Genomic DNA, 18,131 nt, shown 5'->3' on the forward strand with positions numbered 1-18,131 from the left:
TATGACAGACCACGAAGTAGCAGAATCTTCATTAGTGGGTCACATAACGTCTAATAATATAATAACAAACAGTCGATGTCGCTTACAATGCGCCCGAAAGCACCTTTATATAAACCCTCTTTTCTCTCAGATTCCAACAGACGAACCCTGCAATACGCAATTTCCGAGTTGCCCAATAGTTCTTTCCGTTTGTTGAACCCTTACACAAAGTGAGACACAAAATGTATTTTCGTGCACACGCGGTGGGTACAAATGTTTATCGTTGTCTTCATGTATTGCTGAAAGAATGATTACCAGACATCATGCAACCAGCCAAGCTGTTGGGACACACAATATTAGTAAGTTTATGAGTATTTATTAATGAAATGGCTCAAACAAAAATCGATAATCACCATCTTTCTTTCATTAAAGTACATGTATCACTCGTGCAGAAGAGGGAATAAAACATAACATATTTAATTTAATGGCCTAATTCAAACAATTATTATTCTTGATATGGTCAGTTTAATGTATACAAACGGCTGGTATAAACAAAATTTACGCTTTCATAACTTTTATCCTTATTTACATAGCCAGTCTATAATATATGTATAGATCTTGTACCCACTCAAGCGTTCAACAGAAAACTAAATGTACCACCATCACAGAAGAGCTGATATCTCGGAAGTTGCGTATTGAGCTTCGCTGATTTATATATCATCTGTGGGTCACGTGATCATCAGATCTATTACTTCCGTCTCTAAATTCCCACAGATATGTGATTGTAAATCGTTTCTAAATCTCCATACGCTACCTCTGCATAATTTAAATTAGTTTCCCCGACAGGAGAAAGCTAGACTTATCAAGATAAATATTAACAGAAAAATAAAGTGTAATTAAATTTAGCAGGAAAATCAGTAGTGATGCTGTTGTGGAACACTTGAGAAGTGTGAATTTATTTAGAATCGAAAGTAGTATTAGAGTCATTTACAAAGTAGAGTGTAAAGGCCAGTTTGGAGGTCCAGTTCTGCCATTAAACACTTTCACGATACCATTAACATTGGTATATTAAGTATATTTTCATAATGATACAGAGGATAGATTGATTGCATGATTGTACATTGTTTAACGTCCCGCTCAATAATATTTCACTCATATGGAGCCGTCACCATTGCCGGTGAATGGCTGCAAACTTTAGGTCTATGCTTGGTGCTTACGGCCTATTCTAACCCGGACACCCCCCACCTCCCGCCCCCGGGCTGATACAGGGGAAGAAGGAGAAATGAAATCATACGGTTACGTATATAGCTGCCGACATGAAGTAGCTTCCATTACATTCGTGTTCAGAACAGGCAAATGACACGTGATGATAAAAAGAAGAGAAGCAATATCATCCCGCAGAAATCAAACAGAGGGATCGACATATCCAAATACATGTAAATACAAAAGAGATGTAAAATTCGACGAAGATGACGAATTACGAATTACCCAGCGAAGTGAAATCACAAATGCTAAGCCGCATGGAGGCAATAAAGCAAGGTTCAGCGGAGATCGGGTTTAGTTGACGAATAACCCATTCAGTGTTGAACGATCAATTCACTTCAAAATATCTGAGAGAAAGATGGAATACCAGTACCATCTTCTACTGAAGCCATTTTCGAATGAACCTGATCTATTTTATGGTTCTCATTTAACAATTACGTATGTCGATAACTTTGATAAATGGGTATTATACATTATATTCCGTGTGACGTGTTTCTGATTGATTTTAATGTCGAAGCTCTACTTCATCTAAATTCAATCATGTACACTCTCAATAAACTGTATTGTGTATGTTAATCGTTAGAGTCTTTAGATAGGCAAGACATCTGGAGAAAAGTAGTGTAGACCATGGCGATTTTTCACTTATCAAATGTCATTTGGTTTCCTTTTGATTACCATTGCCATATGACTATCACTTAACTAATATCAAGAGTGGCCAACCGAATGCTGCTTACCGAGCAGATTGGTGGATGAGGACAATTTATAATAATATAATGGTGTAATGGTCAATACCAGATATATGCGAAGGAGTAAAATTCTGAAAGACGATTCTATGAAGCTGTGGATATTTGCTCTGTTTAAACTGGATACTATGAATTATATGGATATCATAACAAATAATTATATAACAATACAAATTAGTTATGGATATGTCAGAAAAGGTGATGTTGAAATAAAAACACACGAAGATAGAATTACGTTAAAATCTAATAGGCATAAAAGATATAAATGAAGAAAAGGGTGGCCTTATAGTAAAAATGCAACACAATTTTGTTTTGCATTGCTGAAATACTTGATTACCCTATGGGATACTTGCATTTAGTTTGGTCAGATAGACGGAGTAATCTGTTGTCAAATTAGTGTGTAAAGAATGCCCTAACATTTTGTATGAAACACGTCAAACAGTATTTGACCCAACTTTTCACAGTTTTGCTAAAAGGCTTATTGTCCATTATAAGCATATCAACAGTTTGACCTCTTCATGTCCGGAAGTAAAGAATATTTTTTTTAGAGTACACACTAATTTGACTGCGGATTACTCCGTCTACCTGATCGAGAAATAGGGCTTACGGCGGGTGTAACCGGTCGACAGCGGATGCTTACTCCACCTGATCCCACCTTTGGTTTATCCAGGGGTCCGTGTTTGCCCAACTCTTAATTTTGTATTCCTTATACGAGATTGATCACTGTTCGTTTTCTTCACCTTTTCATTCATGACCCCTGGATTCAGGGTTCATGCCCAAGGGTGGAGCTAAATTGGTCATAATTATATTGAAAATACATTATATCTGAGAAAAATCTCTTTCTCTACTTCTATAGACAACATATTTTCATGATTTTATAGGACATCTAACCCTTTATCACAATTACGAAATTCATGATCCCAGGGTGGTGCTAAATTGGTCATATACATTATGTAATTAAAAATGCAAAAGACAAGAGGCTCAACGGCCTTATCGGTCACATGAGTATTGGCTATGAAATCTATAAGAAGTTTTCCTGTTCTACATACCTAAGCTAAATTCTGCATTTAGTTTTTATACCATATCAGCAAAATTAAAGAAGTCTTTCATATGAGAAAGACAATGAACACTACAATTTTGGTCCCACCCTTACCTCTGGGATCATGAAATTGACAGTTTTGGTAGAGGCCCCTCTGCTCTACATCAATATGTATTTAGTTTGTCTTAGAAATATAAGGTCATAGAGAAGATTTCTGAATATTGATCAATGTTTGGCAGTTTTTGCCTCGCATCTAAGGCCTTGGGGTGGCAGGAGCCCTGTAATTTACAATTAATGGCACCCTTGTCCCAAAGGTACTTCATAACAAATTTGAAAAGAGTTGGTAAGGTACTGGGTAGTTATAAAGAAGTTACAAATGTTCAATTGTTAACACATTTAACCATTAACCATTTTGACCCAACCCCGATACCAAAAATCATAAAACTTACAATTTTGGTAAAGGATTACTTGCTCATTATATATAATTATCTATTTAGTTTCAATTTAGTATCAATAGCACTAAAGAAGATGTCTTTAAGTGTTTTACTCATAAACACTATGCACCAAGTTTGGCCCATCCCAGGAGTCACAACCTCATGATATTTACAATTTTGGTACAGGCCATCCTGCTCTGCATCATATATAATTACATGTTTTTCTTCCGACAGATTTGCGGTTATAGAGAAGAGTTTTGAAAATTGATTTTTTTTGCCCGTCCCCAAGGCCCTTGGGGTGCAGGAGTCCTGCAATTTTAATCTATATTTTCCTAGCCACATTTCAAGAGGATTGGAATGGTGGTTATCAAAAAGAAGTTAAAAATGTTCAATTGTTAACGCACGACAAACGACGGTGGATGCTGACCAATTGCAATGTCAAGTGACTTAAACATCTCTACTGTTGGACATCCAACAAGTAAATTGTTTGTATGATTACTATGAGCAATGTGAAATTTACTAAACCTGGGTTCAGATCCCAGGGTGGGGCTTAGTTGATCATATGTTGAAAATGCAATTCATTTTAGAAGATGTTCTCTCCGGGAGATCAAGCAGGCAAACTGTTTGCATAATTACCTATAATCAACGAGTCCTCTTTGAAAACTGTAAAAATTCGTTTGCCCTGTTAGAACTCATATAGAAAATCGTATTTCACTGTGATGTGATACAAAGTACTGACTTGCATTCATAAAAAACTCATACATTATCGAATTTGTATCATAGTTATACCAATACATATATCTGTCATCTAGTGCATAGTATAAAAAAGTAACACAAGAATAAAGAATATGTATACGCAGGTGACCCCTAAGGCCCATGGGCCTCTTATCTCTTAATCAGCGAGATATACCGACATGTATTTTGAGGTAGTGCATTTTCCATTAGGGATAAAAAAAAATCTGAAGATAATAAACAGTGATTAATCTCATAAATCCTATAAGGTATACAAAATCGAGAACAGGGCAAACACGGACCCCTGGATATACCAGAGGTGGGATCAGATGCCAAGGAGGAGTAAGTATCCCCTGTCGACTGGTAACACCCGCCGTGAGCCCTTTATCTTGATCAGGTAAACGGAGTAATCCGTATTCAAAATCAGTATGAAAAGAACAGCCTAACAATTGCTATGAAACACCTCAGAAAATATACTACCGAAACACAGGTTATGTTAGTAAATAGTAAATTTTTTTAAACGCATCTATTCATCTAGATATATCTAGAAAAACTACCGCGTTCACTATTTTGAAATTTTGATTTATTTTTCTTATATTTAAATCAGGATTATTTAATTTTGTATCCAATAGTTAATTATTAATTTAGGATAAGCCATTGTGTTTTCTGTTAGTTGTTGTTTCTTGTAGGTTTATAATATACTATATTGCCATTGGGTGGTCATGGAGCGAGTATAACCAAGAAGCGGGGATCAGCTATTGCGGGTTTACCTCTGGATTGCATAATTAACACTCTAAATTCTAAAGTTCAAAGAGAAAACACGGGGTAGGCGATGAAATTTATGAGACAGAAAGCAATACACGCGCCGAAATAACTTAAATGGATAATACAGAGTATACATTAATAGTTCAATGAAAGTGAATCTTATCAGTTTGAAAAATTAAATTTCAGTGTGCTGAAAATAGGAAGGGTAAAGTCCATAACAAGTTTTGTGCAGATAACCTTCCGCAAAGAAATATACCGTGATCCTATCTAAAATTGGAATTGATATTGTAATTAATGAAATTAGATTTCATTATTTTCCCGGTTTGTTTACAGTAATTTTACTATCAAAATAAAATTGTTTTACACATGTACCATGTGTTTTGGATGACATATCTTAGCTGTATAAAAATAATTATGTGTTGCCATCTATAAGTGTGTGTGTGAGGGGGGTGAATTATCGTATTATCTATTACTTTTCTTGTGTTTATCTTTTGTTTTTGGTGACAAACACTGCAGATTACATAAGACTCGAGTATTTTCGCGCTAATATCTCACTTTAAGACAAAAATTGTGAAATCCATGTATTCGCCATAATTTATAACAGATTAACATCTTATGTTGTGCGTACGACTATACATTTAAATTTGAAGCCAGTTTAAACATATCAATCATTCTCAAATGATCAATTTATCTAGCTAAAAGAAATATCACCAAAGGTTGCTTCTCTCAGGTGAAGTTCACAGAATTCATCAGGACAGTTTTTATTTCCATTAGTATTTTACGCATTAAGATATTAAGTAACTGCATAAAGGTATTCATTTTTTTCTCCCGTCCAATTCTTGCATTTGTTCGATTTGCTTTTCTTTTCGACCTAAAATAAAAATGTTCAATGTAAAGGTACGAAGACATGTATACATGTTAAGTTTGTACATTTTGGTTTCATGCGAGCATTTGTTTGGTAATATTACGTGCCTTGTAGTCGTGTATTCTACTTTTGCCCTGTGGAAGATCTTCCGAATGTCTCTGAACAATCGTGATTCGACACTTTCTCGTGGATGCTAATCAAATTCAAACCTGACAATTGACAGACGCTGCCAAGCTCATTTAAAACAGAACATGGAAATTTTAACACAACATATGCAAATTAGCAGAACATAGTCTCAGCAGTAAGGGAGATCGGATATGAAAACAGAGACTGTAGAAATGTCCACATCGACTTCTTTATCCTGTCAGCTTGTAACGAATCCCCCAATCAATTCATTAGCGGGAATCCACTTAAGTCTTGTGTCGTCTGCGGTAATTGCCCGCCAAAAAGACAAGTGATGGAGATTGTGTGCCTGTCACTGATATTAAGTACGGATGAACAAACTGATAATAAAATATTTATTTCTCTGATACCGAGATAAAACACCACAGCAATGAGAACGCACGGAACTGTTGTAGGTGTTATGCGGGAGCAGTATAGCATTAGTGACCAAGAATGAAGCACAAACAGAAAAAAAGAAAGAAATGTATCTCTTGCATGTATTAAATTGTACGTTATGACCAACACTTTCATAAAATTAGGGCTAGTTCAAGAGTACTTATCAAAGAAAGATCCAAAGATTTTTAAATCATATCATTAAATGGATATATCGGTCAATGCTCCAGAGTAATGCAAAGCGGTGCATTTCATCGTAACGGGAATTAATGGAGTTTAACACGCATGTACCGTCGCGTCGAATGCTGTAGCTAAACTAAATTTGATTTTCTTATACTAGGATAATCAATGTTCAGTAGATACTAATAAATGTTATATACATCATTCTGACTGCCTAGTTTGACTTGTAGCTGCTTTCTTGCATAGTTTCCCCAATTCGGTATCCGCTGAAATGTACAATATTCGCCAGATGAGTGAGGTGGCAGGTTATCTTTTCAAATCCCGAAATGTAGCATTTCATGACGAGATCGGATCCACAAAGCCAAATATATATATAGGGACACCAGGATGGAGATTCTTCAGAATGAAAGTCTGAATAATTCTTATAAAGTGTATTATTTTTACTATCTACTTCTCTGAAAAGGGAGAATACTATAAAACGGTGTACTCTTTGGGTCCAAAATATATTAATTAAATTCAGATCCTAAGATACGCTCACGATCGCTACAATAGCAGAGTATACGGAGCGGATCTAAGAAGTCTTATTTTAATTAGATTGCATCAAAATAAAGTATATTGTGTTTTAAATAATTGCAAATAATTTCCGGGGAATAAACTAAGCCCATGCATATTCCTGTGTGTTTTGTATCTCTGTGATAATTGTACTAAATCATAAAATAATATATGATTTTTAAAACAAAGATGCTAAAAACCTTCATTTTTTTCTGTTGATATTGATTTTGTAACCTTTTTTTTTTTTTTGCATTTCAATGTCAATAAAATTTTCACTTCATTAAGATATACAAAGCGTAATTCCAAACCAGTATAAGCGTTTGGGAGGGTATTCATATATATATATATATATATATATATATATATATATATATATATATATATAGAATACCGAATATATATATATATATATATATATATATATAAAGAAGAAAACGATTATAAAAGTTAAATCCAGTAGAATGAGATGCAGATCTTTTATAGAGGCGGAAGGACTCAAAAGATGAATATATATGTACAATACCTATCCTAGACAACGATGTCGGAAGACATGTACCATGAACCTATCGAATTAAAGCACCTGTCAGAAATGAATTTTACGTATCGTTTCAAGATTCTGGTTTGCTAATCCCTTGCTATTTACAAGCTGTTTGATTATGTATTGTCATTTCAAAGTATTCCTTTGGTCCTGAAAATGTGCATGTATGTTGACTTTTATGTCATCCATCGAATAAAAATGTAAATGTTTATTTCAACGAACAAATAAATAATTTATTGCCTTATGTGTTTGAAAGGTGAGCTGAGATGTGTACTGATGAAACTGGTGAATTATGAATAGTATAAGGACTTTGAAGCACACGTTTCCAGACATCCTAATGACCAACATATTTTGATGCATTAATATGTTTTAGACAGTGATCTCTTTTGATGCTAGAATATTCTGAAATATGTATATGCACAATTACGTAAAGGGTTTTCAATTATGTATGATAGGAAGAGCAAAAATATATTCCCACACGTTTGATGTATTTGCTTTTCTGACATGGTCCTCTAAATTCATTTAATTATGACTGGTTACTATCTAGCAGAAATCGATTACCATGAGGAGATACTAAATAAATGCGATATATATGATATGATATATCCAATGATAAAGTCAAGAAACACAAAACTCGAATAACATTGAAATAACAGTGAAATGTTATTCGAGTTTTGTGTTTCTTGACTTTTCTTATTGGATGTATTTACGGTATCAAATACTGAATTCTTTTTACAAACTATATATATATAGATAGATAGATAGATAGATAGATAGATAGATGAAAGCACTGAAAAGGACACGACACTGTTGGTTATTTAAACTTCTAAAATCCCGTGGGGATCCGGGTTATAATAGGTCCTCAGTACCCCTTGCATGTCGTAAGAGGGGACTAAATGGGGCGGTCCTTCGGATGAGACCGCAAAAACCCGTGGCACAGCAGGTGTGGCACGATAAAGATCCCTCCCTGCTCAAAGGCCATAAGCGACGAGCATAGGCCTAAATTTTGCAGCCCTTCACCGGCAATGGTGACAACGTCACTCTCCATATGATCTGTTTAAAAAGAAAAGAAAAAACAACCAGTGATTTTCAGTGCTTCTGTAAATTTCTTGTATCGTTTTAGATTCCACACTTTAAGAAAGTAGGGTGTTGTTGGGTTATATTAATATTATAGGTGAGAATACAAGTAAGTTGAAAGAACTTGTGTTCAAACCGTTTGTATAAAATACACTTATACAATAAAATATGTTCAAATCAAATCACACACACACACACACACACACACACACACACACACACACACATATATACATGAATATACCGTCCTTTTGCTAAGCGTTAATTTTTTGTGTAGTAAAATAAAAGATTGGTATTATTAAGGATGTTTCACTCAAATGATTCCTGTTTTGGCGATACCACCCTTTCTTTTTCGATCAATCGCCATGTCTTGAGCGATGGGAAATAATTTTCACTATTTGTTGCTTTCTCCTGTTGGACATTTTGATGAATAGAGTGAATACTGGTAAATTGTGCGCGATATTGGACATTTTTTTTTTGGTTAATGTTCTCGTATAGAAGCGAGTGTCTTGTTAATGCCATGCTGAAAATACTTCCTTAAATGAGATCATATGTCCATGCGGTCTTGATTTTGTCCATACCTATGAAAAGTATACCCAAACAAAAATGGATGATTGTACAACACTCATTCTTCCGACACCATGTGTAGTACTGAATTCACTTCGTCGCTTTTATGGATATTTCTTGATTAGTTTTTGTTGTTGTGTAAAAATACAATAAAGGATCAACCAAATAAGAGCCATTAATTCCAACAAACGTATAATGTGTTCACAATCATCAAATATTAATATCCATGCACTTCATAACATTCATACAGATAAATAAGGAAATGAATATTGCCTCAAAATTATCGTGCCCTTCTGTTCACGTCAAGTTATTTACAAGGTGAAATAAATCACTCGGTATTATAGAATTAAAGTAATACCAAATTTTATAGGTACTGAATCATTTTTTTATCCAAAATTTATGGAAGTGAATAACACAAATCCTTTAAACCTTGACACGCACCTTCCATAATCTTGAAAATAATTATCCCTCATTTAAGATAGATTATCTTTTTATCTAATTAAAATCACATTACGTATTTTATTATGAATGTCAAGAACGGAAGAGCGAAATAAAGCATAACCTTTATGAAGCTGTGTTAGATAATCTTTAAATTGAAATCCATATGGATGGGAAGGGAGTGGGACAATATATTCCTACAGAAATAAACCGAGGTGGCCTGAAGGTTTATCAAGGAATTGTAAAACGTGCAAAAAGCCCTGACCGTCCCGGGATCACGTGATCGGATACAGGGAATGCACTGTATACTGAACCCCCTTTGGTGATATGATGAAATGTCGACATTGTAATATATCACCAATATCGAGGAAAATCAAAGCCGCATCACTTTAATTGAGCTTGGATTGATAGCGTGTTATGTGCTTACATATCGGTAGATCCCAACTTTCATTGACAGACACCGGAGAAATTGTTTGACATATATCTTATCCCCAGGGAAAGAAAATTAACATTTGATTAAGTCCTTTAATCATATTTAAAATATCATAAGCTCAGAGTTAAAAGCTAGGATCAAACTGTGTCTATTTTGTGATGATTGCTAATTCAGAACACTGCTACAAAAAGATCATCCACGAGGACGTGGAATGAAAGGATCGTTTACGTGTGGCTTAATTTCATGAGTTTCGAACCCGAGGATAGGTTCTATCGATCCATTCACTAAACTTAAACTTCAAAGCGGTTTATCTTACTTTACATATGTTTAACAAATATTGAATAATAAGATTCTAGCCATTAGTCTTTCATAAAATTTTGATAGAGTTTGTAAATTGTTTTAACAGAAAACTTGCAAGGTGTGAAAAGACATTGGAGTCATTATTGTGTCTTTTCCTGTTACATATAGCTTAAAAGATATTTATAAACCTACAACTTCTATTTTCAGTCTACGTGTTTCGGTCTAAATTCATACGGTACTATATCACTAAGGATGGTGCTGATGTCCATTAACTTAAAACGAACCACCGTGTCACGTAATGTGTATTTATTCGAAAAACAAGACTTTATTTTAGAGAGATAGTTTCTTTTACTCTCATAGGACTCTTTCGCATAAGATATATTTCACCTTCTAGCAAAAAATATATCTCCTATGATAAAATTATGTTGAATGAAGACTCTCCTTTTCAAAAGGAGCTACAAATTTCATAGAAAAGAGATCATTTCAATTATACATGTAGCTTTTAACCTTAAAAATAATTGAAACAAAATATTATTTGTGGCGAGAGACATTTTCTTTAGACTCCCAATTGAGACATTGATCACTGTTCGTCATTGGGTTGGCACAATAAGGTTGTTTTTCGGAATCTTGTCCAGTGGTTTGAGTGCAAGAGGATATATCAAATGCTTTGGAATATGTATTTAGAAAAGAGACACAACACCCATAGCACCCAGCAAAAAGCTGAAATTGTGTGGCCTTTCAGCTAAAGATGGCAAAGTCTTTACAAGACTGAAAAATTCTCGAAGGTACATAAAGCACCATACAAGTAAACACATGGGCAGTGAGTAGCAATCATTCGCTGTCTTGCAGTATTCATACGCAATATTAATTATCGAAGTTGTTCACACTTACGAGTTCCTATGAACACTTTGTTTCAAATGTTGTTTTGCCACCTTAATGACGTGAGTGCTAAACGGTGTCTACGAGCTTTCCTGTTCAGCCCTCTCATTACAAAGATTTGAAAATTCTAATCCCACACTCCAGAATATATTGACCTCTAATGTCAAATGACTTTTGATTTCATTGACAAGACGTGTACAAACGTGTATCTTTAAGACTAGACACTCGAGCTATTTATATACACTGTACAAGTATCTGAGGCCAGATAATACATTGTTATATTGACATAACATGTGTACATACATGTAGGTATGGGTAATTAGAGCCATTTACTAATATTAGGTTTGTTAACAAAAATTATTATTATTTTACATTAAAAATCATGATGTATGAAAGGTGAAGATAACGATCAGTGATCAATCTCATAACTCCTATAAGCAATACAAAATAGAGAGTTGGGAAAACACGGACCCCTAAATATACCAAAGGTGGGATCAAGTGCCTAGGAGGAGTAAGCATCCGCCGTGAGCCCTATATCTTGATATGTATATGTCACCAATGATTTGTAAATTTAATTGTTAACCTAAAAAAACTAACATCATCATTACTTCAAAGTGACATTCACCAGGGGTAGAAGATACCTCTTTTTATACACTTTGGTGCCTTAGTTTCACTAAGATTTCTACTTTTCAATGCTGTCTAAGGTAAAAAGGATATTATCTGATAATTTGAACTTTTCGTATGATTTAAAAGTATAACAAATTGAATCGATAAAGTAGTTTTTTCACCTATCGGTAGCCCAAACGTAAAATTTCCCCATCACGACCTGAATTTAAAAAAAAAAAGAATAATGTAAAAGATGACATATTCAAAACGAAAAATTGATCGCAACTCAGCGTTGTAATTAGTGCTGTGAGTGAAATTGCTAAGACCTTTGTACAAGGGGAAAAAATATAAAAAACGTTTGGTTATTTTTTTTTAAAATTATTTGCGAAAATCTTACCTATAATATACATGTATATGGTAGTGTTCATATCAAACTAGAAAAAAAAGTTTCCATGTTATATATATGATATACCAATGTTATTATGAATAAATCGCCCCTTTCCGAACAGCTATTATTTCTCCCATGATTAAGAATGCGATTAATTCGATGAATAATATCGCGTTCCTTGCGTAGACTATCGTTCTATCTACCATTATGTTAACATGAGATTATTCTGTTTTATACCGTCTTAATATTATATGATCATTGACTGATTCAGAACATTTAGCAAACACATCGATTTAAGAAAGTTGAAATAAAAACGTTCATGTGTTCAGCAAATTTCCGGTGTAATTAACAGGATTAAAAATATTCACTCTGAAATTTTTTCAACAGTTCGATTCCTCGCCATAAAAGACTACCATTAACTGAATGGAGACTACTATAAAGTGAGTGGAGAGGGCGATAATCATGTAAATTACCTCGCTGAAGACAACTGGCAATAAATATTAGCTTTTGATGGGAATAGGACTAGTACATTAGCGTAGTAACACATCTATCTCGCCCGCTACGTCAAGAAACATGCATGAGAAATCTGAACACGTAGGCTTTTAAACAGTTCAAGTATCTGCTTTGCATAAGCTGCTGGTTAACGCGGGAAACAGCAGGTGACGGGTGTCATCAAATGCCACGATTGGTGTTCTTTTCTCAGGCAGAACTTACAACTAATTATGCAAGTCATGTCCAATGAAACGTTCTCACACCTTGCGTTTAATTCATCTAGATTATAAAACTGTGATTTTCAAAAACCTTAGATTGATTTAAAACGAAAGGAATTATTCAAATGCGGGATAAGGTAAGTTTTATCACTGTTATTTTTATATGATATACTATAAAGCAGGAAAACCTACCGTTTATGATATGATTTTTTTTCAGTAAAAGAAATACAACCCTACGAAACATGAACTTCTTTTGTCTATCAAACTAAATTTTGAAAATGAAGTTTGGTTTTACAAGCTTTCACAAGAGTTAAGAAGATCTATTCTTCATTGACTTGCAAAACGACTATCCATGGGTCCACTTTCTTTCCATGTTTATAGCTAATTAACTTCTGCATGATGCTCATTTACGACTTTCCTTTCTTGGAATCAAATTAATGATTTTATAGATTTTGCGCTTCATCAAGATGCGTATCAATGGCACATACCTCGCCTTTTTCTAAAGCTTTTGTTATCGGTCATATATATTTTCCTATTTAGTTCTTGACATCGTATGATCAAGCTTTTCTGGATTAGGGAAGCAGAGTCAAAAGACCAGTGTTAATAGTATCAGAGACTATCTATAAAAATCTTTGAGAAATTGTTGCATGAATGATCCATTACGGATAAAAGTACTTCTACAATGGCAACTCTTGCTCCAGGTAAAATAAATGTTTTTTTTCCGGTGCAAACTGTTTACGGCTTTCAGTAGCTGTATTAACGATTCACGTGTAAATTGCATTTTATGTGAAACAATCCATTTAGTTACGGCTAGGGTGAACACTTCCTTAGAAAATTGAAAATGATGATATGCTTTATATTGGCAATAAAGCAGTGATAATACCTAGGTCATCTTTACCTTTCGCACACACAGATGTAAAGAACTCGTTCTGTCCTTTTCATTACGTATTCTAATGAGAAATTGTCTCCCCAACAGCCAAGACATTGAAGGTATCATGTACCCGATGACGCAAAAAGTTTCCTAGTTTCAAATGACATACAAGACTCTAAACTTAGGTTTAAAACAAATCTATAAAAAAAGTACTGAAAAAATATCGATGGTCAAAGTATATTTTAAAACAAAGATTGTCTCACATGTTTCATGAGATTCGTAAATGTTGCACTGACAATTTATCTAGAAAGCCCATTTAAAGCTTCCTTGCTTTTACAAAAAAGTGCACGATGATGATGGTTGCGGAAGTAATATCGTCGTTTTTGTTGTTCTTTTAAAAAAATAAAATACTGATCTGTTTCATCCCGACTTTTGTGTACACTTCCTACAAACGTTTGGATGCTGTCTATAGGCCCTTCCCCCAAAGGTGATGCTAACCCATTAACTAAAACTATGGAGATGCTATTGATAGAAAATATGTTTGCGAAAGTGCCTAATAAATACTTCCTGTATGGAATCTAAAACACGATGCTTTATCAGAGGTAGGTGAATTTTTTTTTTTCAAACCAGGACCATAAAATTCCAGTCGTCACATTCAAAGTTGTGCTGGAAAGAGCCAAAAAACCACCTTTTCCAGAGCAAAGGTGTTTTAAGACACTGTTCATGTTTTTTTTTAGTGGAAAATGTCATAAAATTTCTATTCAAAATACTTTCTATTGGCACTAGTACATGTACTTGCATTATCCTTTTAAACAAGCCAATCAGCGTCTTTATTAGAGGCACATTCTTTAAGTGACATGAAGTGATTAAGAGATCAAACAAATGGGCAACTGCAAGAAAACATTTGTTTTCATTAACAGCAATATATTATTTTGCCGCACACTTCTACAACTGATAACAAATTTTTGAGAATATTTATTTTCAGAGCTTGGTGAAATTTTTGTGTACGTTTGAGATTTCCAGTGGTTCGATGTATGAAATCATTTTGCTCTCAGACGCATTCACACACGGTGACTACCTTGATATAAGATATAAAGTTATATTTTACATTGGGGATACTAATTTCCTTAAGACTGATGTCCTAAACGAGAGAAGTAATTGTAGTCAAAGATTAAGCAATTGTATCTCTAGACATATAGAAGCATCTGCTATGTGTAGAATTCAAAGTGGAGAGAAACAATTGTTATGTATATATAACACCCTACATGTAGCTCTTCCCATACACCAGTCTAAAACAGTGGCCATTAGAATTAAGTATATGCGATGTATCGTTATGCAGTAATACAAAGAAGAAAAAAATTATATATAATAAGACGAGCAAACTTGTAAAGGGTCTACAGCTTAAATATAGACTACACTGAGATATAGAAAACGTTATTAGATGCTTACAAATGAAGACGACTTCTAATTAATTAGAAATTTAATGAGAAACTATATGATATATTATTTCAAAACTTGAGTTTGGCAAACTACTTTCTAACTTCAATATTACATGATTTTGATAAAGAAGCTTAATTACAATTTTTACATAAAAAGACAGTCATAAAGGACTTTGTGTATTGCTATAAATCAACATATTATGAGTTGGATTCTTTAATAATATCCCCACGATCAGCTTCTCATTGATTTTATATAACATAGATATTTGCCATGAAGTTTAGGAGACCATTACAAAACCAATGCATTAATATACTGTAAAAGGAAGAAGTCAATCTTTACAACTGCGAAGTCTGTATGATACAGAATTTCACCGAACATGAATTTCCTTGACTCGGGGACATTAAACCTCCCGTTTTGTGTCTCAAACTTCCGGTGTAATGTGGGGTAATTGCATCTTATTAATATTAATCTTACACCAATGAAAATTTTCATTGATTGTCTGAAATATTTTATTTGCAAAATCTGTAAAAACTATTTCCTCAGTTTGAATCAATAAGTAAAATTAAGATTTATCACTGACTAGATTTTAACTATTGAAACGTGACCACAAGGTTAGTGGAATGGACAATCCCGGAAAACTATTATCGCACTGAAACCTCCGGGGGCTTAATAATAATAATAAGAAAATATATCACTTTACCTGTATTATCTTTATGAATTCTCAATGTTTAATACACACATTTAATCAAATTCATCGAAATAAACATATAGGCGACATGAACCGACTGTTGCTCCAGGGGTTAGGACAAGGAAGGAAGCTGTAGAAACACCTCACAAACAATGTTGCTTTACAATATGTACCCTTATGGACACTGAGATAATCACATATCTGTTTGACAATCTATACCTTTGTGGCTTTTGAGATGTTCAAGCTTTTTCCAAAAATCTAAACAATGTTAAACTCTGAACCCCTTTTATTTGCTCCTTCAGTGCTAATCTATCTGTAAAATTATCTAATTGGCCATCCATTTTCAGGGGCCATAGTTTAAATAAACCTAAAATCAAATCATATGGATATTCTTTCATAATTCATATCAATTTGATTCTCTAAATATATTTGGTACTTGAGAACATTTTGAAATTTTTTCAAATATGTGACAAATGTTAAAACTTTGAGCCCCTATTGTGGCGCCATCATGGCCCTAAGGGTCGTGGTAAGAACGAACTCAAAATTACTAAATGAAGATGCTTAGATATTGATTTGACAATCTGTATTCTTGTGAGTTATACGATTTCCTATATATAAACAATGTCAAACTTTGAACCCCATTATGGCCCGATCCTGGTCCAGAGGCCAATGTCTGAATAAACCGGAAATAACACTATATGAAGATGCTTCCAAATATCAACCTGGCAGTTTGTATCATTTGACTCTTGACAAAAAGACTTTTCAAATACATAATAAATGTTTAAATTTTCATTCGCTATCGTGACCAAATCCTTGCCACATTGGGAATAGAACTATGAAAAAATCTGAAAGTTCTCTACTAAATTATATGGATTTGTATATTTTACGTCCCATCGAGAATTTCACTCATATTGAGACGTCGCCAGCTGTAAGTGAAGTACCAATTTAGACCTATGCTTAACGCTCAGGGCTGTAGGATTGAGGCTTCTATAACGTGTTGACGTCTGCTGTGCCGCGGGACCTCTGAAAGACCATTGATTCTCACTTCTAAATACCGAGCGTTTTGAAGGAACAATGATTACTAAACGTTGACGCGACCATGGCACGAACGGGGATCGAACTCACGACCTCTAGGTTAGGAAACGAAAAATCTACCACTGAGTTACCGCGACCTGTTCACTATATGGGGATGCTTGCATATCAATTTGACAATATATAGGATGACATTATCTCTATATGAACAATGTAACTTTTAACTCCCTTTTGGCTCCATCATGGCACCGGGGGAGGGGGGTTGGTTGGTTGGGTTGGGGTTGGGGGGGGGAGGGGTTGGGGGGGGGCGGAGGAGTTCAACCCTAAGTGAGTTAAACAATTTTGAATTTATGGTGATGGATGATTACCACAAAGTATAGTGGATTTATAGATAGATATTTCGATGAATAACCGAGGTGGTTTTTCATTTTGTTTTCGAGAATTTTTCACTGATGTATAGACGTCAGTAACTTTACGTGAAAATTAAAATTAAATGGAATTGAAAGAAACATCTCATAGGATAAAGGACAGAAATACATTTCTTTGAAGGATAAATTAAACTGCATCATTACGTTAAGTAGTATTTCATTTCAAAGAGAACAAGTAACAGCTTAAATTGATAATAACACCATATTAGTAATGGTATGTAACAGTTTGTAAAGCTATTCCCACTAAGCCTCAGAGGAGGCGACTGAATCTTTAACAACCAATCAGTGACTCATCCGATAAATTTTAATTACTTACTTCCAATGACGTAGAGGGGTGTTAATTGTGAATTCAAATTTATATAAGTATTTTCCTTTCTATACAGTTGTCATTTACTTTTACTGTTTGATTCTAGAAGGAAAATTTTCACCGATCTTTACATTCATTTTTATTCATGTTTTAGAGGTAATGGCGTTACTTTAATTTCAACATAACCAAGGATACCTGAAGTCACAGTTTCCTACGTGAACGAGAGGAAGGAGCGATTCAATATTGAAAAGAAACCAATTAAAATGGTGACAAAGGAATACTACATTGTGTGGTTAACAACGTAAGTTGATTGCTTTGTACA

General features: G+C 34.2%; 1 protein-coding gene across 2 annotated transcripts in view; it reads left to right on the forward strand.

Annotated features, from left to right (window-relative positions):
* LOC125658771 (buccalin-like) overlaps positions 1 to 18,131 on the forward strand; it is a 30,988-nt gene that overhangs the window by 11,058 nt on the left and 1,799 nt on the right. Inside the window, exons 1-2 of one of the 2 annotated variants that reach the window (XM_048890169.2) lie at positions 12,721 to 13,180; positions 17,964 to 18,110. In XM_048890169.2, coding sequence (XP_048746126.1) covers positions 18,073 to 18,110 — 38 coding nt within the window. In that variant the 5' untranslated portion in view covers positions 12,721 to 13,180; positions 17,964 to 18,072. Of the gene's footprint in view, positions 1 to 12,720; positions 13,181 to 17,963; positions 18,111 to 18,131 lie in introns of those variants that run through there. The other variant, XM_048890167.1, reaches the window with a different exon arrangement.

The sequence above is a fragment of the Ostrea edulis genome, chromosome 9 (genome assembly GCF_947568905.1).
Source record: "Ostrea edulis chromosome 9, xbOstEdul1.1, whole genome shotgun sequence".
NCBI lineage: Eukaryota > Metazoa > Mollusca > Bivalvia > Ostreida > Ostreidae > Ostrea > Ostrea edulis.